Source organism: Nilaparvata lugens, chromosome 4 (genome assembly GCF_014356525.2).
Source record: "Nilaparvata lugens isolate BPH chromosome 4, ASM1435652v1, whole genome shotgun sequence".
Classification (NCBI taxonomy): Eukaryota; Metazoa; Arthropoda; class Insecta; order Hemiptera; family Delphacidae; genus Nilaparvata; species Nilaparvata lugens.
The window spans coordinates 21,491,039-21,516,901 of NC_052507.1; the positions used below are offsets into that span (position 1 = coordinate 21,491,039).

A 25,863-nucleotide genomic window follows, 5' to 3' on the forward strand; every position below is an offset into this window, starting at 1 on the left:
GATATGGAAAGAAATAGCTTGTTTCAAATTTAAATTCTGATAAATTGGTTATTTTAGTAGTTCACTCTATTTTTATTATTTTTTATTCATTGCGAATGCATTGCAGGAATCCTACATGATGATTTTGTTTGTGTTTGGGTAATGTAAAGTGCGAGGGTGATTTGATGAGATGTTGAAACGTCCATGCCTATCGGTGCAATTCAAACCCGTGATTAGGTAGTGCTAGCACACTGGTAAAAAAGCGTACAACGCCTATTCGACTCGGCTATTTTGCTTGCATTTATGATGTTCACGAGTTTCGTTTCATCCACATTGTTACAGGTTTCATGAGCTTTTATCTATGTATAAAAATTATAAGTAATGTTATATCACGTTTTCATTCTGTTATGAAAAACCTTACAGCAAAGATGAAGACGAAGATGGAGATGCAGCTGAAGATGTGTTGGTTTCAACAAGAAGCTACAGTCCTGTAATTGAATAAATAAGAGTGGAGTTGATGAATTAGCACTATTTATTGTAGCTGAGGTCAATGAGATCAAATTTGACTTTCGTGATATCAACTACAACGATTTCTCGAAAAATGGAAGCTTAAACTTCTATTAGACAGAAGAAGCTTAGACTTCTATTATAAAATTATGAGGTGAACATTTTCTATTTTTCTGGCTTTGTATGGAAATAACTTCCTGATCAATACGATGGAATGTTATATGATATTAATTGTCGATCTATTCATTCTTAAAAGGACTAAATCGAAGTCAGCTCGATATATTGATTTGGAGCCGATATATATACTTGTTTTACGAAAGCATTTCAGTATTTACTTTATGGTGTCTTTATGGTGAGGGGGTGAAGCAAGCGATGTAACGATGGGGACTCTTCGGTTCCAGACAATGTAAACCCTGCAAAAATTCAGCATTCCCCTAATTTGTTGCGCATCAATGTATTTGTTGACTGGACTATTATTCATCATACGGTATCTGTTGAAGAAGTGTTTTTTATGTAGAAAGTGTTTTCAATTTGATCGTCATCATAATAGCACTCTCATCCCTCACTACCTACCATACTCATGGAACGAACGGAAACGTGAAATTTAAATTTTTCACCGAGGTGTGCGGTCGGTAAATAAGGCTGAAAACTAATATCTTTTACGCTCTGTCACCAAAAACAAGTTGTTTTTGTCTTCTAAGTAGCCTACGTGGATTATCTCGATCATTTGCATAATCCTGACGTCAATATCTAAGTACAATTGACTCAGATAACTCTCAATTTTTTAGTTATCGGACAGGCGTCAAACAATACATACTGTTGCAATGACGAGTGGAGTCTTTTACATTCTACTAGGCCTACTCGGTATCTTGCAGAATAGGTGAGTTGACTAAGCTTGATTATTAGGATTGGGGTTGAATAATAATTGATCATAAAACTTTCGAAGCGAATCTGTCTACTTCTTATATATTTCAATAAAATAAAATGATGAATTATGAGTTCATAATTAAAAAAAAAAAAAATGACCGAGATTGTACTAAAATTCTTCTTACACTGCATAACAGAGACTTACTGTACTTTTTGAAAGGTTATTGAAAACAAAAAAAGCCTAATTTGAATATTATTCTATTTTCCAAAAATTATAATACCATAATCAACTTTTTGTTTTATGCAGTTTTGAAAAATAACTACCTTTATTCAGTTGAAAAACAAACATTGACGGCTCAATAATAATTAATTGAACAATCAATTTCCATCTTTCAGACTCTACAAAATACCATGAAAGAACAAAACTGAATAAATTCGAAGATCTACCAATAATAAGATTTCGCAAATAATGTCATAGCTGATAATGATCTGATTGCTCGAATCCTCTTTTACCCACACTGGTTGTAGGCTTATTGGGGCCATCAATTAGCAATTTTCCATTATGTAACTATGCATGTGTGAAGTTCATCGATTGATCCACACGTATATTTTAATGTAATCAATTCACACCCTCTATTCTGTACATGTCTATCGGCACTGGGGAATTGAAAATGGATAGATATTTTTCATACAGAATTTAAACATTTTTATCTCTAATTATGATTATATTGAGTACTACACGGGAAAATGGAATTTTGTAAAGTATACCCACCTTCACTGAATTGTTTACATTGCATTGCTATTCTACATCATATCTTATCGGGTTTAAATCTTTGAACAGTACTCTAAATTTCCGATGATAATTATTGATTTAACTTTGCAATTATCAATAAAATGTAATATGAACATATAAACATTGTTTCAATCTGAACTCATCCAATACTACTGACGAAAACCACACATCGATATCTCAAACCGTTTCAAAGATTTTCACATTCAACGATATAAAAGAATAAATCATACAAAAATTAAATGAATGAGGCCAACATAGAAAATCTACGGTACAAAAAAATCTTGACTATCAAATCTCACTTTTTCAAAAATGTTGGTGAACACTTGTTACATCTACTCACATATTTATTAGAAGGTATTCTAAATAACGCCAATGATACGCCCAAAATTAGCGTTTTTTCCGTTTTCTCAGTTCTTTCATCAAGTAATAGACAGAAAATGTTCAAATTTGGTACAGAGGTTTAGCTATGGACTAAAAATTTTGTGATGAGGTGACCTCAATATTTCATCAAAGATACGCCCTGAATCAGCGTTTTTCTCAGCTTTTCTGCGTTTTCTCAGTTTTTTGACTTTCTGATGGAATGAAGCATGTATACTCAAATGAAAAATGCAGGCGAGCGAAGCGAAGGAGCGAAAACTAGCTGACGGTTTTGTATACGGGTCCGAGTCTGGACCCGGAACTCCCGTTCCCCTTCCCTTCCTCCCTCCTGTTGATATGCTTATGATTAATTTGTTGTATATTTCAGTTGGTCAGTTGAAGGTGGGGATGCTTCAGTGCAGAGTGAAAGGTATCTGCCTCTCCATTCGAAGCCACTCTATTACAGCGGAGACACATTAATAATTGGATCCCTGTCCAAATACAATAGCCTGGAAGAAACTTTCCCTGATTCGGAGATCCAACGTAAGTGTGTATAACGGTTATTCTTAAAAGAGAAAACTATGAAATAAAATAGGATTAAATGGAAAAACTATAATAATAATAATAATATCGAGTGACCTGGCTGGCTCAGGTCTGGTGTCAGAGTTTTCAGGTCGCAACTGATCAATTTCAGGGCCTCTGACATGACCTAACGACTGCTTTTTTAGGCAGCCGGGACCGACGGCCTAACGTGTCCATCCGAAACACGGGAGTGGCCCGAGATAAATATCTTGCCCGGGCCGGGATTTGAACCCGGGCCTCTGAATCATAAAGCCAGCATCTGATCCACTCGACTACGGTCACTCCATATGGAAAAACTATATTAAGCCTAGATATAAAAAAAGGATACACACTCTGACAGAGAACTATTTTCCATAAATTGTTTTTGAGTGATAATATTATGGGTCGGTTTCCGAGCTCGGGATTTGGCTGAGTTCTAAACTTAGCTAGAGTCTAGCTGGAGTCAAAAAATTGGCTTTCCGAAACGAGGCGTGACGTAGTCATTGTCATAGTCACGTTCAAATTAAATTTCGAAAAACTAGAAAATTGATGCAAAATAGAATAAGAGAAAATATGTAAAGTTTCAGCTATTTTGAATTTCAGGAATGTTTGATTTCGTCAAGGAAAAAGGTTTCCAATTATAGAAATGAGAAAATAAAACTTATAAGTGACTACTGTCATAGAAACTGCGACTACGCCCCGTTTTGGAAGCCAATTTTCTGACTCTAGCTGTTTAAAGTCCAGAACTTAGCTAATTCCCGAGCTCAGAAACCGGCCCTAAATCATGACCTTTTCGTTTTGGAATCATTTTTCAAAATTGGGAGAGATATAGTTTTTGGTTCTGCCTGTGTCAGAAAGGTAGACACCTTTTCTCGAACCTATATTATTGAATTGATTGATTTATTGTTTCACAAAAAAAAACTTATAAAACATAAGTAAATGTACTAATTTAAAGAAAATTATATCTATGTTTAAATTATTTCACAAAATATTGAAACTGTACTCACATGGACCTGTCGGTCTGTTCGTGAGTAAGAGTTCGCATACGTATATGAAATTTATTTACACAGATAACTTATCTATGATACAGAGAAGTATATTACTATTATAGATAGCTACCAATATTTAATAGTATTGCACAATACAATATCAAAACTATTCAAATAAAAGATAAAAATACTTATTTAATTTTATATTCAGCTCAACTATCAACATTCGCACGGGAAGGGAACACACACGCACACACACACACCACACACTACGCACACACATGAGTGAATAAATTCCAAGGCGTTACACATACTGGATTTGATCATCACCACAAATCAAATCTATCTATTCAAAGATGCCAACCATTCATGTAGCACTTTCTTGTATTTTATTACAGTACAAGGACCTGGATGACTTATGTGGGGGGGAGCATTCCGCAGAAGCATATTAATTACATAAGAGACATTTCTGTCGCAAACAGCTCGCGAATTTCTCTCTAAATTGGGATGCAGAAGATGTCCGCTTCTAGTCCTATGCTCTTGTTGTGCTGGAATATTTAAGTTCATGTTATTCTTGAACGCATACATTAAGACAAATTTAACATAAAGCTTCTTATAGTTAGAACATATAAATAAAATAAACAAATAAAAGTTCGGAAGAATAGTTCTTTCCAGGCCAGTCCGGCTTTGATAATAGCTTTCTGAGACACTGAAAGTTCTGCAATCTTAGTATCACACGCACCTCCCCAGACAATAATTCCATAGGTAAGGATTGACTGCACAAGTGCGTGATACACTGTCCTCAATTCCTTCGTGTTAAGATGCCCTTCAGTTTTTGAAAAAACAAAAATCAATTTCCGTATTTTTTTTTTCAAATAGAAAATGTGTGGATGCCAAGATAAATTATTATCAATGATTATACCCAGGTATTGAACTCGTGAACCGATTCAATCACTTGGCAATCACAGTCATCATTACACCCTGACCACAACAATGTAGTTTTAGCAGTAATTATCCGGAGGGGCGCGGTTTTTATGAAGGAATATTGGAAGAATTTTGGTCTTCTTCGCATTCATACTAAGAATGTTGTCGTCAAACCAATTTTTGAGTGTAATTAAGTCTCTGGATGCCTTCTCGTAGACTTCCATCCAGCTGTCTGCCTCAAAATAGACTGCAGTGTCATCAGCAAACAGTAGCATTCTACCCAATATATCAGATTTGATAATGTCATTGATGTATATAAGGAATAAGATTGGCCCAAGTGTGCTTCCTGGGACAACCCCAAAATCGATACTTCGCACCTCACTTTTTCAAAAATGTTGGTGAACACTTGTTACATCTACTCACATATTAATTAGAAGGCATTTTAAATAACGCCAAAGATACGCCCAAAATTAGCGTTTTTTTCCGTTTTCTCAGTTCTTTCATCAAGTAATAGACAGAAAATGTTCAAATTTAGTACAGAGGTTTAGCTAGGGTCTAAAAATTTTGTGATGAGGTGACCTCAATATTTCATCAAAGATACGCCCTAAATCAGCGTTTTTCTCAGATTTTCTGCGTTTTCTCAGTATTTTGACTTTCTGATGGAATGAAGCATACTCAAATGAGAAATGCAGGCGAGCGAAGCGAGCCCGCTGATCTTATTTTTGGACGATCCAGTTGGGGGTCCAGGGGGCGGAGCCCCCTGGCTAGACGGATATGGCGAGCGAAGCGAGCCTGTCGGCTAGTTTTTGTATACGGGTCCGAGTCTGGACCCTCCTGTTCCCCTTCCCTTCCCCCCTCCTGTTGATAGGCTTATGATTAATTTGTTGTATATTTCAGTTGGTCAGTTGAAGGTGGGGATGCTTCAGTGCAGAGTGAAAGGTATCTGCCTCTCCATTCGAAGCCACTCTATTACAGCGGAGACACATTAATAATTGGATCCCTGTCCAAATACAATAGCCTGGAAGAAACTTTCCCTGATTTCGGAGATCCAACGTAAGTGTGTATAACGGTTATTCTTAAAAGAAAAAACTATTAAATAAAATAGGATTAAATGGAAAAACTATATCAAGCCTTGATATAAAAAAGGATATACACTCTGACAGAGAACTATTTTCCATAAATTGTTTTTGAGTGATAATATTATGGGCTGGTTTCCGAGCTCGGGATTTGGCTGAGTTCTAGACTGAGCTAGAGTCTGGCTGGAGTCAGAAAATTGGCTTTCCGAAACGTGGCGTGATCCTAGTCATTGTCATAGTCACGTTCAAATTAAATTTCGAAAAACTAGAAGATTGAACGCAAAATAAAATAAAGAGAAAATAATGTAAAGTTTCAGCTATTTTGAATTATTCAGGAATGTTTGATTTCGTCAAGGAAAAAGGTTTCCAATTATAGAAATGAGAAAATAAAAACTTATAAGTGACTACTGTCATAGAAACTGCGACTACGCCCCGTTTTGGAAAGCCAATTTTCTGACTCTAGCTGTTTAAAGTCCAGAACTTAGCTAATTCCCGAGCTCAGAAACCGGCCCTAAATCATGACCTTTTCGTTTTGGAATCATTTTTCAAAATTTGGGAGAGATATAGTTTTGGGTTCTGCCTGTTGTCAGAAAGGTAGACACCTTTTCTCGAACCTATATTATTGAATAATATTATGATTTGTGGCTAGGCCCGGGGCTTAGGCACCATAACGATTTTCCCTTATATTGGGGGATGTGTCTCCCCACAGTCGACGGTGGAAACTATATCCGTTGATCATAACTGAAATGTTTAGGGTACTCTCTAGAAGAAGCTGCCGGTGCATTGTTTAAGGATATGAACTACTATGGGCAGCAAAACTTTTCAACCACATGCTTGTAACTCAATGAGCTATGTTAAAAAATAAAGCAATATAAGCTGTATTGAATTACTTCAAAATAATAGATAGTAACAAAATTGACTCACTTTGAAGTGTTATCCGTAGTTTTCTGCTATCTTAAAGACCTCAAGTGCCTATAACAAACTAGACCACTCACTGTCTAGCTCATAATATTATCATTGTGTTATTCTCTCATCTTTTAGATATTTTTCCAGTTCATACAATGTAAGAAAATATAGCATTAGAAGCTAAGTAGTGGCTGATTGGTCCACAAGAAAATGTAGGTCCCATTTCAGGGGGAGATCCACATATCCCCCCCTAGATACGCCACTTGCAGTGTTACCAGCTCTAATCTTATGTCATTATTAAACATAGCAATAATAATGCTCCAATGTTGTTTTCCATCACGAACTGCTAAATATTTAATTAAATTTTATTATTTTAGTTATTCATTTTAATTTTTCTCCCATTTAGATATATGACTCGAGATTTCTGCTCCAGCATTGTTTTTTTCATTTTTCAGTGGACTCTCTTACCTTTATTTTGCGTACCTATTCCTTTGTTTTCTTCCTTCCCCCCATTTGTCCCTTCCCTTTTTCCTCATCACTTCTCTCTACTCTTCTTTGCCTGCCTATTACATGGGAAACCATAGTTGGCTAGGTATCTTCCTCTCTTTTTTCTCTTCTCCAACACACCCTACCACAAAGCCCATGTTTTTTTTATATTTGTAACATTTTATTTGTTTTGTAATTCTTTGCTATTTTGTTTTGTCTTGTTTTGTGTGTTTTTAATAAATTGAAATTGAAATTTAATATAACGAGTATAGCAGTCAAATTCAATAACAAAAAAGTGATTGAATAAAAATGCTTGATAATGCTTATCATTAAAATTTATATTTTACATTTTCGGCAGCCTGTATTATATTCACTTCTTCTGTTCTATAAATTTTTGAAAATTTTGTGTCAGATATATTAGTGGGTAGCTTGTTTCTTTTAATTTATTTCTGTTATCTCTCTTATCTAGCGTCCCAAAAATTTTGTCGTGTGCAATTGGGGCCTGTATAAATTGTTCAAGAATTGATAATGTAAGAACTATAAATGACTTCGGCTCAATCTCTCTGAATCAGCTTACTTTCTTCTTTAGGACTACATGAATTTACATGAAAATTAAAAAGCAAAGAACTATTTGCAAAAAATATTTATATTCTTCAAAACATGTTTAGTTTTGAAATGACTTTAAATTCGAAACATTTTGTGAAAAAATATTCATTGGAAAGGGTACAGTACAGTTTTAAGCTAGGTTCTCACAAAACAGTAACAGTGAACAATGGAAATATAATCCCCACAAGTTCTAATCTTCTAATTGGACTATTTTCCCACTCAGCCCGGCCGAATATATATATATATATATATATATATATATATATATATATATATATATATCTATATATATATATATATGTTAAAAATTCGCGGATGGATGAACATGCTAATATATCAACCGGGTACATCCGATAAGCAGTTTCACTTACTTGCTGGCGTTTCGCCATTACTGTGCTCCGAGGATGTCATTTGAGATAATGGGGAAACGTCAGCAAGTAAGTGAAACTGCTTATCAGATGTACCCGGTTGATATATTAGCATATATATATATATATATATATATATATATATATATATATATAATATATATATATATATATATATATAATATCTATAAATGACAATTGCATATATAGCTTCAAATGACAAAAACAGCCAACAGAAAACCCCACCTCAAAAGAGTACCTACCATCACAGTTTTGGAGGGTACACTGGAAACCACACTGTAACCTCCAAACCTGGAAAGTTACACTTACCTGGCCACCTGGAACCCCCCCAAATTTTTTGTACACATTTAATCCAGCTTAGCACAAAAAATTATTTGAATTTTTTTGTTCAGCTCGCCAAGATTAGTCGATATTCATGGATAAATTTCGACCAAATTTGGAGGAGGACCCAGGAAAGGTAGTTTTCAACGAAAATTATAAATTCGGTGAACACAGAATCAGTTGGATAGCACACTGGAGGCTGCAAGAAAACCCCCAGACCTGGAAAATACTTCCCCCCTGACATTTTTGAGCCACATTTAAATTTGTTTGTCATAAAAATGAATTGTGTGCTTTCTTGTTCAGCTCAATGTAAGTCCATATCCATGAATAAATTCCAATCAAATTTGGAGGGGGACCCAAGAAAGATAGTTTTCATCAAAAAATGACAGCCAAAACTGCTTGTTCACAGAAAAAGTGAACACAAAAGCAAATGAACATCATACTATTTATAATCTAGTGCCATTCGTTATGTGATATAACATTTTGATGAAAATTAGATCTTTTATACTTATAGAGATATTTATTATTTTAAAGTTGTGAAACAATGGAAAGCAGCGAGTATTATGGAAACGAAATATATAGGACCAACATTTTCAATCGTTCAAGTACAAATAATTTTGAGGTATCTACAGCAGAGCAAAATCCAAAAGTTGAGGCATCCGAATACTTTGTACAAGTTGGTGTGCTAGCTTTTCGCTGTAAGCCTAAGCAGGTAAATATAGTGAGAAAAGTTGCAGATTTTTTTCTATTTCATAATTGTTTCCATTTTAGAATTGTACTAGAAAGATATCAATGAAGTTTTAGTTTAATCTCAATACGACATCTCTCATGAAGCTGTAAAGTGGCTCGCACACATGAGCAGCAAGCAATAATCAATTTTAGGGCACGGCTACACGATATATTTTCAGCAGCTTTTTTTACTTCTCTTGCCCTACCTTCTATCATAGGTAAGGAAAGTATTGCTTTCCAAAAACACGAAAGCGCGAAACGCGAGACAATAAAAAATTAAATGAAGAATAATAATTCAATTTAGAAAATGTACTAAACATAACAAATAATTAACATACATTGAAATGAAAATTATGATAAATCAAATAAGCAATTTGAAGACAAAAAAATCGTAATAGTAACAGGTATAGTGTAAATATTAATTAATAATATACTGTAGTAGCCTACTTCTATTGGAAAAATTGCAAATACAACAAAGGATTTTTTATGAAAAGCTGGATAAAATATTTCTTGCCAGTATGTACTTTAGCTTTTCATAAAAAATCCTTTTTTGTATTTGAAAATTTGTCTAATAGAATTACCACAACAACATAAATGTACATATTGACAAAATTAATGTCTTTTTCTATAATTTGTTTTATCTGTTTTAATATTTTTCTTCAATTTGACTGGACAGGACGATACTCAATCTGGAAATCCTGGAAAAAGATACGTACAAATTATAAATTCAATGGTCAGCATCAAAGAAATTTATGAAATAAAATACTTCAGTGGAGTTTCTGTGACAAAGAGTAATTGTGGTGGCAGGGAGTGTGTTCTAGTTGAAGAGACAAAGTGTCTTGCACAAAAGGCAGGCAATGCTGATCTTGTTCAATTCAAATGCAACATTGGTATGTTGAATTCAAATTCACTGGTGGAATAGATTTTTATTTTGAAAATTGAACTTATCAATCAACCAACGATTTTGTTTCAATTCGTGAGCTGCTGGATTTTATAAATTAACAAGAATGTCTGAATATTGCAGTTTAACGTTTCTATATGTTATTAAATAATATTATCTTAATACTTGTCGCTTGTAGTGTTTGAGAACATATTGATGAATTCAATCAATTCATTTGAGATCAATATTGAGGTTTGTATTCATAGAAGTTTTCAAAAACTTATAATAATTTATCGTAGGCCTACTCGATTTTTGATTTCGATTTAATGAGTGCATGACTGAATTTTGCGAATGACTATCACATTGTTTGTCAAGCTAGGCTATTCTAATTACTCTAAGTAATTCATATAAATAAGGTAACAATAAAATCAATCATACTCACATAAAATTCAAAGTGAACCAAATCATATAATATCCGTCCAGTCCAGCCCTCCACACCATAACAGCCGTATTGAATCGGTGATCTCTGTAGACCAGTCTCAAGGCTGAAAAAAAAACGTTTTGCTGGTGATATTTATCACAGTTTTCCGATTTGTTTACTATCAAGCTATCAAAATGAAATAGTTTCCTCAGGATTTTTTTCCCGATGATTACTTTTTGATAATTTACCTGAAGTTTAAATTTTTGGGACAGATCATTTCAAATTCGATGAGAAATAAATGAATAGCTTTTTGAGGATAAATTCTTCATGGTATTGTTGTTTGGATATACCAAAAATTCCCTGTAATAACTATTTTTGAAAAAGTTATTCCATTTACAAAAAATGACCGAGAAAAACTTTTAGTTGATTTTTACACTAAGGGAAAAAATATTAGTTTAGTCAACTATGAAATTGCAATTGATTCACCCTAGAGAAAATCTAATATTATTGGGAAGAATTGCGATAAATTTCTTCTGTCACTCTTTCAGGAATGCCTTCAAGAACTTCACCTCCAAGCATTGTTCCAAAGTGAGTATTATCATGTCTTAAACTTATGAAGAAAGACTTATTACCAATATTGAAAATTGATTAAAAATTATAATTCAGAGTGGCTAATGAATGGTGACAGAAACAACCATTCCACTTCATTCCACTTCAAATCAGACTTATAGAATGCTTCAGGTAGCCACTTTGGGAGCCACTTTTAGGACGTTTTCAAGGGAGCCACTAGCAATGCAGGAATTCCTCAGATCAAGGCAGACATTCCCCACCTTGCGCGTCTAGGATGTACGTAGCAGCTAGTTTTTCTAGAAGTTTAGAGATAAGCACACCTAACTTCAAGCATTATTCTTCGTAACAAATTCATTTCGTTGAAATACAGGCAATATTCATTAGAGAGGGAAATGTGAGGTTGGCGGCAGGGATACGTTTTGAACCTCTTTTTGCTCCTCATTACAATTAGTCACACAACTGCCCAAGTGGGTCAAATACTTGATAGTTCTCCAACCACCAAAGTCCATAAATGCCTCAAGCCGATTCCTGTTTTGTCTAGATTGGAGTAGGCTTAATACTTTAGTTCTGTCGATATTGATCTCCAGACCAACTCCTTCAATCCATGCTGATGGAGAGGGGGCATGTTGGTTACTACTTTCATATTCAGTATTTGAATTCTTCTCCTTCTTCTTCTTTTTATTTTTATTTTTCTCTTCTTCTTCTTCTTCATGAGGAGAGGAAGAATACGTGGTCAATATCGCTATAATATAAACTATGTATGCTATAGATTCAATCTACAGGTATGTTATAATGAAGGAAAGAATTGGCTTATTCTTGTACGGGATAGGAAATTCACGACTGACACATCATCACGTCTGAACTACTCAACTGATTAACTTGAAATTTTGCATATAGATTCTCAATCTACCGAGGATGGATATAGGCCCATTTGAAATTCTTCAAGATTTCAGTTGGGCAAATTTCAATTTGTCAAGTTTTTAATTAGACTCTTTTTAGGGGATAGTCTATAGTAATCAAAGAAAAACTTTTCATAGTCGTATGTAATATGTTAAATAGATTCCAACCGGAGATTTCAATAGAACAGCTAACAGAATATCAGCAGCATTTTGAGCGAGTTCTCCAACTTGGAGGACTCACTAGTTTACATGATTTGAGAGGGAGAAAGAGAGAGTGTGTGTGTGAGAGAGTGAATAAGAGGGAAAGAGAGATTGAGTTTTCACTAATATTTATACAGAATCTGTATATCAGATATACAGATTCTATATACAGATTCTGTATATCACATGTATTAATATTCTGATATACAGTAGTATTATTGTTTATGCACCTTTGAATCTCGAGTTTCTGTCTTTTTTGTTTCTCTACTTTTTATAATAATTATTTTCCAATATTTTTCTCACAGATCTATCTTTTTAAATATTACCATATTCATTTGTCCATGATAAATGAGATTTCTCCACATTATCATTGATGAAACGTTCTGCCTTTGAGATTAAAATTATCACTTTCACGCAGTTTGAAGCATAAATACTTCGCAAAAGTACCAATTCGTCATCGAAGGCATTTCAAGGATATGAGCGACGCAGGAAATGAGATCATTTCCAGTGGAGGAAAATCATTCAAGATAGGCTCATCTTCTTCTATGGAATCATCTGAATATATGGTTGTGTGAGTAATTTTATATCAATTAAATTTTTTTCCAAGACAAAATAATTTTCTAATAGAGCTTGTTTTCCTCTCAACCACAAAAATTGCTAGTTGGAATGTGAAGAGGAGACTTAATTTACTTGAATGGTAGATTAAAGAGTGATAACACCAGCTCCTTATTTTAGTCGAGATTCAAGAGTTGAAGAATTAAAATTTGAATTCGCAAATAGAACAGTTTAAAAGTGCTTCTTGCACATTGCCTCAATCAAGAGAGAGTTATAAACCAAGATTGTCTGTCTGTTGCTTAGTGTGTACGCTTAAGTATGCACCTATTAAGGGCCAGACCATATTAAGAGTTTTCTCAGGCGTCTCTAGAGTCAGCAGGGCAGGAAGCTCTCCAAATGGCTGATTGGGTTAGCGCCGGTGAAAACAATTGAAAAACGTTTCATGTGGTCTGGCCCTAACTATGTTCCCAGATCCGTCATTCCGATGAAATCCATATTTTATAGTATGCAATCTAATTACAGTATAGAAATATACCTTCAAGAATACCTTCTGTCACTATGCAAAGAACTCATTTCTGGCCTGTTCTTCCATTACATAATGTATAGGCCTATTGTTGTTTGAAGAAGGTTGAGTTAGGATAGAAGCACACGGGGTGTGTTTTGCTCTGAGATAGAACTGTCTACCTAGTCTCAGAGCACAAAAATACGCCCAGTGGGATTTTGAATATTATATCTAAATACAGGAAATAGGAAGATATAGTCGATTAAAAATTGAAATTCATTCCTCTAAATTTTGTTTTTTCTCCAAAAAATTGACTTGTTTTTGAGAAATTGTAACTAAGGACTCAATGAACATAGAGAGCTCCGAATTATTTCATTTTATTCAAAATTTTATTATGGTATAATTATGGGAAGAGGCAAGAGAGACTTCCTGGCTTTCCTGGCAAACTGCTCAATTCGGAAAAATCTCAGAAAACTGGGAAAGAAACAAAAATCCGTGGTTTTTGAGGCACCTCTATAAAAAGCTCCAGGGCTGAAAGGTCAACTTTTGTATTTGAGTTGTCCAATACTACAGAATCATTGCATGGAAAAATCACCGTGTCCTAGAAATTTTCGCCCATCTATATCACTAGCGTGTGCATGACACCATCAAATTACCTTGCCCAAGACACCAACTCATCCAAAATACGTCATGTGTGTTTCTAGCCTAGTTCTCAAGGCTGTGTTTCCAGTAAAGTTCTCGAAAGGCTCTAAAGTTCTAAAGTTCCTCTAAAGGTAAACGCTCACATTAGCAAACAGACACATGGAAAAAGACGGAGAAAAACATCAAATGTGTGCATCTTTGCATGCAGATGTGAGCAGACATATGCAGACAGACGGCAACATTCAAACACCTGAGGAGGAAATTCTCTTCTGTCTGTCTGCTGCTGTGTGCATTCGCCATCAGCCTCATTGCATCATCTCAGATTTAAGCAGTAACAGGACTTCCTTAACATACTGTAGAGGATCAGACGTTCGAAACCCTACCGTTCCCATGTAGAATATAATTGTGTGAAGAGCAGATGATAGAGGTTGAGCACCTAATTTTGAATTTGAAAAATCAAAAGTACGACGCTAGCACTTTCCTGGAGAAGATATAAACTTTTTTTGTGACAATTTCACAACCAGGGGTCTCGTAAGTTGATTCTTCAGCTACAGTGACTATATACAGTATAGTGATTCTATAGTCTCTGCAACTATATTCTCTGAAGCTTTTATATAATAAGATTCCATATATTCTTCAGCGAACTCCAGTTCCCCTATAGGAGGTCCGTTTAAACAGAGATAGATCATTTGAAGCTAGAAGGGGAAAGCTCATCAAAATTAAATAAGCAGCCTTACCTACATGGTACAATGTAGCCTAATATATATATATATATATATATATATATATATATATATATATATATATATATATAATAATTCAACATAATTAGGCATTTTCCAGTCATGCCAGAAACTATTGTAATTCAATGATTATTTTATTTGTAAAAATATTTCTTGTATTTGGACAATAAATTCATAATTCATCCATTATTCATTATTCATCCATTAAACATAGATGGTGCATATGGGATATTGTCCTTAAGATAAGATAAGGATTTAAGATAATTCTTGTATTTTCATGGTCAATATGTATCTTCTCTGGATAGTTTCAGCTTTGTTCTGCTCTACTATCTATGCGTGGAAGAAATGTTCCATGAAGTATAAATTCTCAGTTTTGGTATTGATGATACATTTATTCAAGAACGTTTCTTTCTATCATTCGAAATATTTTACAATTTATTTATTATTATTTGTACAAGCTTATTTCATTGCTCTTTCATAATATGGGTACTCGTATTATGCATTTTGTGCAATGAATGTTGAGCTCTATGAATAAAATCTATTTTTAAAAATGAAAATCTTTGAACAATTATATAAAATTGTACAATGAGACATACAACGTACCCTACTACAGTTTTATCCAATGTACAATACATTGTATTCTAGGTAGATTGGTTTTATCTGTTGAAGTTGGAAGTTCCGTATCCTTCTAAATTGAATAAGTAGTTACGTTTTGTGAGATAATTCTCAGCCAGATATCGAATCTATCTGATCATTATTTATTGATTTCTATTGAAAAGGTGCCAACCCTCAACAATTATGAACCCAAGAATATTCTTTCCTGAGTGTTTTCAAAAAGTTGGAGATAAATATGCTAGAATGAATGGGCAACAATTCGATGAATCCTTCACAGTCGTTGATGAAAGGGTGCAAATTTGTGTCAATGAGACATCCCGATTGCCACAGGTAAGCAATACCTTTCCATACAACAGTGTATTAACATAGAGTTGATTGAATATTGAAATTTGTTGTTAAAAATGATGATATTGATTGATAGTAATATAGCATTATTTCCATAATTCTTTTAATTTTAACTATTTTTAGTATAAATGATGACTAATTTCTAATTAGCATTTGGTATGTACTCGTATGATGTATCACAAGCTACTATTTCCTTATTGGAAAGTTGAGCTACAAAAAAATTCATACCTAATAAGGTTTGTATTCAACATTTTCAAGTAACTTTTTTCGAAACGTCTAGATCTCTAGATAACAATATCTTTACCTTGATCTGAAAGGAAAGGTGCAATACTACAATTTTGTAATTTTAATTGGTCTCAGTAGTTTATTTAACCTAACTCTTTCAACTATCCTTATGATCACCATAGGTGTATAAGGCATTTCCAAAAATACCGTCGTAAATTCTGTCATGATTCTTAACTAACCATTGACCACATGTCTGGGAATAACGGTACCGGTACCTAAAATATAATATAAATTTCATTTCAATCACCAAAATACGTTTTTGAGGTTGAGTAGTAGAGAGATCTAAAAGTCCTAACCCCGCCAAATAAAGAGTTTTCCATTTACAACACATCTGATTGTGGTTGGTTTAATCGTGTAGGCCTAGTCAGGGATAGATTTAGGATTAGTGCTTCACAGCGTCAGTCTATTGAAGAGGGTTTTCTTTGCTGAAGGTGATGCCCACATGAGCTCCTAGGTTTATGCATGGGTAATGAGATAGATAAAACGAGAGATAAATGGACCTACAGTTTTAGGTGGGCACCGAACCACCGTGAAGCAATTTTACAACTCATGAATCTTCCACTGACAGGCCTATCAAATTCACATGGACTTCAAAGTAGGAAATATTTTTGTATTATGATAATTGAGTTTGATTTACAGGCTCCGAAGATCTTCTATCGTGTGCAGACCACTGTTATTGGTAAATATGAAGTTAAGGAAATTCAGTATGGACCAGGCATTTCCGAGCTGTACGCTATAACTCTTCCGACTGGAAAGGAAACCATACGATATAAAGACGTGAGGTTTTATGATGGAATTACAAGAGAACGTATATCGCTCCGTAAGTTATAATTATTATTCATCAATTGGTAACTAGCCGGCAGGCTCGTTTTGCTCGCCCTATCTATCTAGCCAGGGTGCTTCGTCCCTGGACCACTTCATCACTATCTATTTTAATAAAATTGAATAGAACATAATGCCCTACATGGACACATGATTAGGATTTTGTTATAATTATTCAATCTCAGTCTACTTCTTTGAATTTTAAGATTGAAACCATGTAGAGAATTTTCAATAAAATTGATAAATAACCCTCTCAAGTTCCTACCATCTAGAAATATCTTGAGGAATGCATTGGAAGCGCAATGAAAAACTGTAGATAACCCATGAAATAACGGAAATCTCATCCAAGTCCTTAACTTAAGCTGAACCTGTGAATAGATTACAAACTTTGAAGCTCACTCCCTCCTGAAAACTTTGGGATAACTCACTCTGAAAGCAAAATAAATTTCAGGAGTATTGTAGGCATAATTTGACAATCAACAGAATATTTATAGACCTGATCTGAATCTGTAAACCAAATTCAAACAATTCCCATCCACCAAATTACAAAGAAGGCATGAAAAAGCAGGGAAACGCTAAAAACTGCCGATTATGTGCAGTTGGGAAAATGTTGAAGCCTATCTTCTGGAACGTTTATAAACTCTAGAACAGCGATTGCCAACTGTGGTGTAGTATATTGTAGGAGTGAGCTAGTTTCTAGTTCCTCTATATTCCATAATATCGCCAGATTCTTACAGTTACACCAATAATAGTCAACAAAATAATAGTCATTCATCTATATATTTTTAGAAAGTTTGTTTTAGACAGAAAAGTAACTCAACAATTTCTATTGAAAAGTTGAATAATCTACGATTTCCATTGATTTGAAATACCGTACAACAATGAGAATTCTAGTTATAAATTGATTGAATTGAATTGGGCGTATTTCTGCCATTATATCAACAATCTTCTAAGCTACATAGTTCTGATTCATTTTATTCGACTTTACAGCTAATTTCACAGATTCAAACAATTTTGCACCCTCATGAGGCCGCCACAAAAAAAGAAAATTTGAATCAATTCTACACTCTCATTAGGCCGCCACGAAATAATAAAATCATAAATTTGAAGAAAAATGTGTAATCTTACGACATAATTATTTCGGCAATGCGTTTTTAGACACAAGTTCACTGTATAACGATCGCTTCATTTTGATGTAAGGAAAGCACTCACGAAGCTTGTCGATCTATTCCTGGAGCATTCTGTACATTGGAGATTTTTGAAAATAATATTATCATTTTCAATTTGTTTCAGTAATTCCATTCAGGGAAGTTGAAAATTGGAAGGTGTCCTCCATACGGGTTGGATCTGAACGTATAAGGTGAAAAGAAAACTACGTACTTTGGTTTTAAGTTAGATGCTACCTGTACCTGAATAAAAGTGAGATGAGTGAACCCGCAGGGTTTTGTCCTTTTCCGGACTGGCTTTGTTTTTATTGATGTGAATATAGTGTTGTGTTATACTTATTCGTTGTTGCAGTTTGCTTCATTTCCAAATTAGATACTGAACGTGTGGCGAAAAGTATGTTGTAGGTGACTCACCCGGGAATGTGTGCAAGCAGGGGGACCCCTATTCCTCCGAAACCTCCAACGCTAACGCTGAATCAAGAGGAATGCATCTCCCCCCCCGCTCGCATAAATAGGGAAAATGCCAATTTATATCAGTCTATTCTATAGTGATCTCTAAATTATGATGCATACCTCTAATCGATACCCTTGATCGAACCCATCGATCATATTGTTGAGAGTTCAAACAGAAATTGAGTTGTCAAGATTTTTTATGATGGTTCATTTTTTAGTTGGACAGACATACACTTCAAACTGGAGCATTCCTCAGTGTATTCAACGTTCATCAGTCCCACGGGATACGATCTCCAAGTGGGTTCGAAACCTGTTCTAGATGGTCAATCTTCTCTTTTAGGGTAAGTAAGATTTGACCTTTCGATAAGATACGTTAATCTCCCCACTATGAAATAACAATAGGTACCCTAATACCCTAACACTGTACCCTAATAAAGTAGAATGTTTTGAACTAAATCGTGAAAAAATGTTTCAAGTTTGGATTTGACTGCGAGACGGTGAACGTCTTCATTTCTATAGCAGTGTTTATAAATTCAGGTCATGACACGATTCCGTGATGCATTGCAAATTAGCCATTTTGTGGGGTACTAGTACACCAATATTTTAAAATTCATATTCTGCTGTTATAATTGTAGATTGCACATAACATGATGTGTTATTAGTGATTGGGATTGTGAAAAAGTTCTTACTACAGAATTATAGTATTTAGCAAAATACTAGAATTGTTGATTTATAGATTTAATTATTGATCAAGAACTTTAAACTCTTTATGAGGTTGGCCTCGCTATTTCTGTCTTATCTCAATGCCTTATGAATCTAATCCATAGGTTACAAGAAAGAATAAGAACAATTTTTAATAATATATAAATAAATTATTAAACCATTTATTATTAAAATTTCATTATTGAAAAAATTAAAACCTTAATTTAAATATTATGTGAACCAGAATATTGTTTTTAAAATGCATAACGCATGATTCTGTTACGAGCAAATTGAATAAGTTTGAATTTACAAACGAACCGCCATAAAAAACCCCACGAAATGGCCGCTCCATAAGGAACACAGGTGTCTTAACCTGGTTTCTATAGACCTTGTTCTATTGCAAGGAAAATGAAATTGCAACTATATTCAACGGTTAATTTATTTACCACCTCATTTTCCAATAATTACCTAATACTGAAAATTTTCAAAAAGTTGAAAATCTTCAATTTTAGAGTATATGATTGATTGAAGCTTATTTGATTGATTATTATGTAATTAATGGTTTTTAGAACTCCTGTCAGCTTTTGCTGTAAGCTATCTAGATAGAAGGTCAGAGAAAGAAACCTTATCACTCACGGCGTGGAGAAGGACGATGGGAAGGATTTGCACAACATAGTTGTTGATCTGATCAAAGAAAGCTCAATGCTCAGATAGAAGATAAAGAGGTGGATTGCGCGTCAGGAGAATAGGGAAAAGTGTAGGAAATGATAGCAGACCTATTTTACTTCCATTAACTACTACAAGAAGAAGAATGGAAATCCTTAGAAACAGTAGAAAGCTGAAAGGCTCAAAAATATTCATTTCAGAGGACTTCCCGGATGAGATTCAATGTATAAGGAAAAGTCTACGAGAGAAAGTGTTGGAAGAAAGGAAAGAAGGAAAATTCGCCATTATCAAGTATGACAAATTGGTCGTGATTGATAACAAAAAACGTGAGCTTAGCGTTTCTCCACTGAAGGAAGAACATCAAACTAAAGTATTCAAACAAACAGATGAGAAGGGGTTGACAGAAAGAAAAGCTGGTAAGGAAAAGGGTTCAGGGGGAAAGAAGGGAGCAATCGATAGCTATTTGCGAGATAAGGATGAACAGGGGAGTTCGGACAAGAAAGAATAGGAATCAACGGAAACCAGGCCAATCAACATGAGCAGCAAAAAGGATTTCACAACAAAAAATAATAAAACGATTAGCATTTCCCCAGAAAGACCGGTCATCGAGGGGAAAAACGACCAATACCTCCCAGGGTTAACAATAGGCACACTCAACGTGAGAACATTGCGAACAGAAGAGAGACTGGTGGAACTAGAAGAGGCCATGGCAGAAACAAAAATCGACATCCTAGGCTTGGCTGAAGTGCGGAGAAATACGGAGAAGATAATTCATAGAAGGAGTGGATTCATTCTCTATCATTTTGGAGTAACTGGAGGTCAAAGAGGTGTTGGCTTTATGATCAGAGAACATCTAAAGTCGAAAATAATATCATTTAATGGAATATCTGAGAGACTAGCATCGCTCAAGTTAAGAATGGGTCGAAGAATATTGAATATTTTCCAAATATATGCTCCAACATCAGTAGCCGAGGAAGAAGATAGAGAAGCATTTTACCAGTCCCTATCGGTTGCTGTGAATAATGTAAAAGGGAATTGGAAGTACCAACGATCTATAAATACTATAGATAGAATAATAAATAATATAGCATAGCTCGTTGGCTGTTTGTTCCCATAGATGCCTATTGTTTCGAAATAAAATATTAGTCTCTTGATATTAACAAATTTTTATACGTTTTGTAAAGAATGAAATATCTTGTGACTGACTAATTAGCTAATCTTAAAGGTGTTATTGCGCGATAGTGTTGCTCAATATTTTACAGAAATCTTCTTTTAGTTACAGTTGCTCAGAAATGGAAAATTCAAATAAATTCAGCACTGAAATTAAACTTGTTATTTCTCGAGGTCAAGAAAATCATGCTGTTGTCAAGGATGATAAAGATATCACTTTCAGCTACATAAGTAAAAAGATTTGGAAATGCTCACCTAGAACAAAAAAGGTACAGTAGCTAACTTGTATACTGACTACTAAACTGCAGGTTAGTCCAGTCACTATACATTAATGGTGCTGATTGTAGTTGTGATTTTTAAACATATTGTTTGAACACATAAGAAGAGTCCAGAACGAATTTTTTCATGCGAAATCTCCTTGTGATAAATACAGAGTGGCCTGAAAACCTCGTATTTTCGGTTCATTTTCCAGTTTCCAACTATTTACGCCAGTCATCGTACAGAATTTTGTTTTTAATCAATAATATTTCCCGATTATCACCATTCAAAATCCCCTTTGGCGTTATTCTATGTTCTACACCTGAGTCTTGGTAGAGAGCGCTCTATCTCATAAAGATTTCTAGGCACAGCTGCTTACAACAATCCTCCTTGTATTTTGAAAACACCTCATTTTCAGTTATAACTATAATCACTAACTTCATTGTCCTCACATTGAGATTTCACACAATATTAATTACCAAGTTCTAGGTCTATGAGAATCACCCGTTCGATACACTTGATTTATTGAATTACTTCCTAGTGAATTGACGCGCATAAGAACACCTCAAAGATCTAAGTTTCAAACACGCATAACTGTTGGCACAATGATCTGTTCTCATCGTACTTCAGCTTATTCTTCTCAGCTCGCCAAGGCGGTTTGAAATAACGCATCATGAGTAAAATTCTATCTGAAAATAGAAAATGTAATATCACGTGTACTTTATGAAGATATCAGAGGGATATTGACTAATACATTCAAATGATGACACATTTGATTCCACAATGATTTAACGTTTCACACTCAACACTGAAGCTGCTATAACAATTTATGGAAAGCATAAAATGGAGAAATAATGCATCGAATTGGAGAAAATCAAATGCTCTGCAACCCAACGAACTTATTTTTTTGTTTTGAACTATTTTCAACGACACTACAGTCTAATGAGGCTTGTTCCTAGCTATAATAGTTCAAAACTGATCATTACTTGCAGTTCGTCATGGATAGTGAAAAAGATGAGTACCAATTTTTTCGATGCATTGTTGTTGAGTAATAAGCTCTGAAAGTGCAAAAAGTTGGAAGAAAAACTGTCGTTTCAAAGTTTTTCACTTTTAAAAGCGAATATCTCGAGAACTAAAGAAGATATCACAAAACTCTACTGAGAAAAACATGTAGGAAATTCATCCAGCTTCATTTTTGTTCAGTTAGTCGCTGAAATGCATTATTTCCAAGATAAATGCGTGTAAGACAGAAATGAAAAGACACAACATTTAGACCACCCTCATCCCTTAAGCACAAGGGGTAGGGATGAGAACATTTGGTATGTTTACTCTCTAACTAGTTCAAACAAAGCTGCGAAGTCAAATATGGAAGTCAAACATTCCCTCCAAATTTCCCTGTCAATTGATCTGTTGTAAATAGTGATGTCAATCCCGGGACTGATTTCCAATCCCGGTATTTCGGGATTATCCAATATCAATCCCGGGATCCCGGGACTGATCCCGGGATTGGCAAAAATCAGTTTAATGCATTTTTAACGAATTGTTCCTCCTCAATTACATGTTCAGTAACAGTGTGTGTAGAGGACAAAGGGCCCCATTAAAGAGGGAGAGGCTATTAATAAAATTGAAAAATATACTTGGGAATAATATTAAAATTGAACATTCTATTTCTATTAATGTTTTCAAGATTATAGGAGTAACTGTTTTATTTCATGTCCTACCTTAAATTTGCTGTATCCTAGATGATAGTGAGAACTGAGGAAAGCAAGATAACTCATCAGAGTCTTTTTTATGTAGACAAAAGCATTTCTATCCTACATCAGGACGGGATAGAGCTCACACTTTAATTACGTCAAATACTTTAAAGTGAATTGATATCACTTGAATTAATAATAAAATAGAATACTTTTTGTAAGACCGTAACGCCATACCGACCAAACCACTGCGAAAGCTGAACCACTACACTATACTAAATGAAATTTCGTAGAGCAACTATAATATTTACTTCAACTAGATATTCTACTTATGATAGAGAAAGAGAAGAGGAGAGGAATAATAAAACTGAGAGTGGATCGTTAGTGCTTTTTTATTTCTGATTTCTGAAGTCTTTTCAAAGTTCGGAATGCATTTCAAGGAAATGCCATCAGCACTATTGCAAATATTGCGCCGTCTAGACTGGTAATTGTGGTGCTGTGTAAACAGAAACAAACGTAGAGGCATAACAACCAATCAACAACCATTCTGCCAATTATGCGAACTGATAATGCGAATTCTATTAAGCCAGTAAAGAGTAGGCTACAGTATACAATCATTATTATGTATATGCAACTGTAGACTGTGCCTGTAAAATAAATTAGTCAAACACTTAGAACAATAAATTAGTTATAGAAACTCATATTCATCACCATAAATAAATTCCATATTGGATTGTTTTTGGAAAAATGTGATTCACAATTTCAGGTCTCCAATCCCGAAAATCCCGGGATTGACGCTGAAAAATCCCGGGATTGTTAGGTATCAAAAATGGACCGGGATCCCGGGATTCGGGATCCCGGGATCCCGGGATTGACATCCCTAGTTGTAAAACTGAAGATTTTACACTCAACACTATAACGGCTGCAAAAATCGTAGGAATATGCGTAAAATAATGAAATAATACATGAAATTGAAGAGAATATGATGCTCTATGAGCTCATAATTAGCACGGATGTTTCCAATCAATCGTTTAGAAGTTATAAGGCCGAAAAGTTGAGCCGGAAGGGTATTTCTTCAAAATTTAACACCTTCGAGAGCTCATTATAGAGAAAACTATAAGAGATATGGAAGAATTTTACAAAAAAAACTTGTAGGCTAATTTGTAAGCTCCAATTTCGTATTCGATAAACATTTCCGAAAGACGCATATTGTTCGAGATATATGAAAAAAAAACAACAAAATATGGTACTTTCAAACCTCTCTAAAAAATGTAAAATGTTCACCCCCTAACTATCCTAAGTGCTGCGGGGTCAAGAACTATTGTGTTTTTTCCTTTTAATCTTCCGTCGACTGGACTGATGAGCTTATGAAAAGCGAAAGGGATATGTTGGTGACAAGTAGGTCTGTAGAGTGTACACCACCTCAGATAAAACATATTAGTTGAATTTGTCAATTATGTCAAGAAATTCACACCAGAAAAATTTTACTTTCAAGGGTTTGACTTTCTGGAGGATAGCCAATCGGCTGGAAACGTCGATGCCAGTTCACATGATACATCCGTCTATTTTTAAAAACGAAGATTGCTAAATCTAATATATAAATAGCAGGAGCCGTCAGTAATCTCTTTTCTTCAAAATAAGGTCTGCAAGAGCGCATTGTATTAATTTTATAAATTATCCTAATGGCTTTCTTCTGCAGTATGAATATTCCATTATTCTCTATACTTTTTCCCCAAAAAATAACTCCATATCTCATAACTGACAGAAAATAAGCAAACTTCATATCATAAGGTGTCAAAACTCACCTGTTCATGAATTTAAATGTTTTTACACACAGAACTAATTTTTAGGTCTATAAAGGAAGGCGCACACAGATCGGCATCGGACGGACGGCACGCATCGGACGATTAGATTTGATGCATTGTTTTCAATTGGAGTGCGCCTCCCTTTATGATGCAGATAGGTATGCGCACTCCAATTGAAAACAGTGCATCAAATCTAATCGTCCGATCCGTCCGATGCGTGCCGTCCGTCCGATGACGATCTGTGTGCGCCTACCTTGAGAAGCTGGCTGTCTTAAACAATAATATGATCATAAAGTCTTAAGTTAAGGTTATGCACCAATCATATGATAACCTCAATGATAATAATTGACAATAGATGACTAATAATGGAAAACAATGGTGACTCAGCTACTTTTTAACATGTTGATGTCGTTTTCGTCCTTAACATATTTTCAGTGATGTCTTCAGTATTTTAGATGATTTTCTTCCTCATTTTGTACTTGTGATGTAGTTTTTCTCCATTTTCATCTACTTCAATAATAATTCATCATGACTGTTCATTTTTGGCAGCTGGGGAAATGCGCTTTAATGAAAGAATCGATACAGCTCATGCAATAAGGTAAGCTAATTCATTTTAATCCATTCTATAGACCGATGTCCCGTATGCTCAGTAATAGGTAATGTAATGTATAATAGTAATATTATAGTAAAGAATATATTCATCCTCACATATATAATCCATGAGAATAAAACATTTCGAAGTACACATGTGTCGTCAGTTCATCGCGCAATTCAATAATGAAAATTCTTGCCAAATCTCATTGGAATGTATTAATGCGTTTGGCTCAGAATTCGTAACGTACAAATATATATGCATGCAGACAAAAACAAATCCACGGTATAAATTCGAACCTAGAGCAGACCTGGCCCCGCTCGGTTAACAAATGTGATGATCCACTATAAGGAATACATATCACAGTACCTATTCAATGAGTAGTGT

At 34.6% G+C, this 25,863-nt stretch overlaps 2 protein-coding genes across 6 annotated transcripts in view; both read left to right on the plus strand.

The window, feature by feature from the left end:
• The first annotated feature begins 1,278 nt into the window (after positions 1-1,278).
• On the plus strand, positions 1,279-24,696 carry LOC111052376. Its single transcript, XM_039426938.1, has 12 exons — positions 1,279-1,366; positions 5,875-6,030; positions 9,296-9,473; positions 10,167-10,380; positions 11,340-11,379; positions 12,880-13,032; positions 15,683-15,848; positions 16,788-16,968; positions 18,264-18,330; positions 18,808-18,930; positions 21,234-21,396; positions 24,575-24,696. The coding sequence occupies exons 1-12, from the start codon at positions 1,311-1,313 to the stop codon at positions 24,665-24,667; spliced, it is 1,590 nt and encodes a 529-aa protein (XP_039282872.1). The 5' UTR covers positions 1,279-1,310; the 3' UTR covers positions 24,668-24,696.
• A 743-nt stretch (positions 24,697-25,439) lies between these two features.
• Positions 25,440-25,863, plus strand: part of LOC111047365 — an 85,329-nt gene continuing 84,905 nt past the window's right edge. For all 5 annotated transcript variants that reach the window (XM_039426939.1, XM_039426940.1, XM_039426941.1 and 2 more), the window contains exon 1: positions 25,440-25,482. In XM_039426939.1, the coding sequence (XP_039282873.1) occupies positions 25,442-25,482 (41 nt within the window). In that variant the 5' untranslated portion in view covers positions 25,440-25,441. The remainder of the gene's footprint in view (positions 25,483-25,863) is intronic.

What these genes read in the sequence shown, in the direction of transcription:
- LOC111052376 (XM_039426938.1), top strand. Translation starts at nt 1,311, where the DNA reads ATGACGAGTGGAGTCTTTTACATTCTACTAGGCCTACTCGGTATCTTG. An exon ending in CCTGATTTCGGAGATCCAAC is followed by an intron (nt 6,031 to 9,295) that starts GTAAGTGTGTAT and finishes ATTATTTTAAAG; the next exon opens with TTGTGAAACAATGGAAAGCA. An exon ending in TCATCTGAATATATGGTTGT is followed by an intron (nt 13,033 to 15,682) that starts GTGAGTAATTTT and finishes TCTATTGAAAAG; the next exon opens with GTGCCAACCCTCAACAATTA.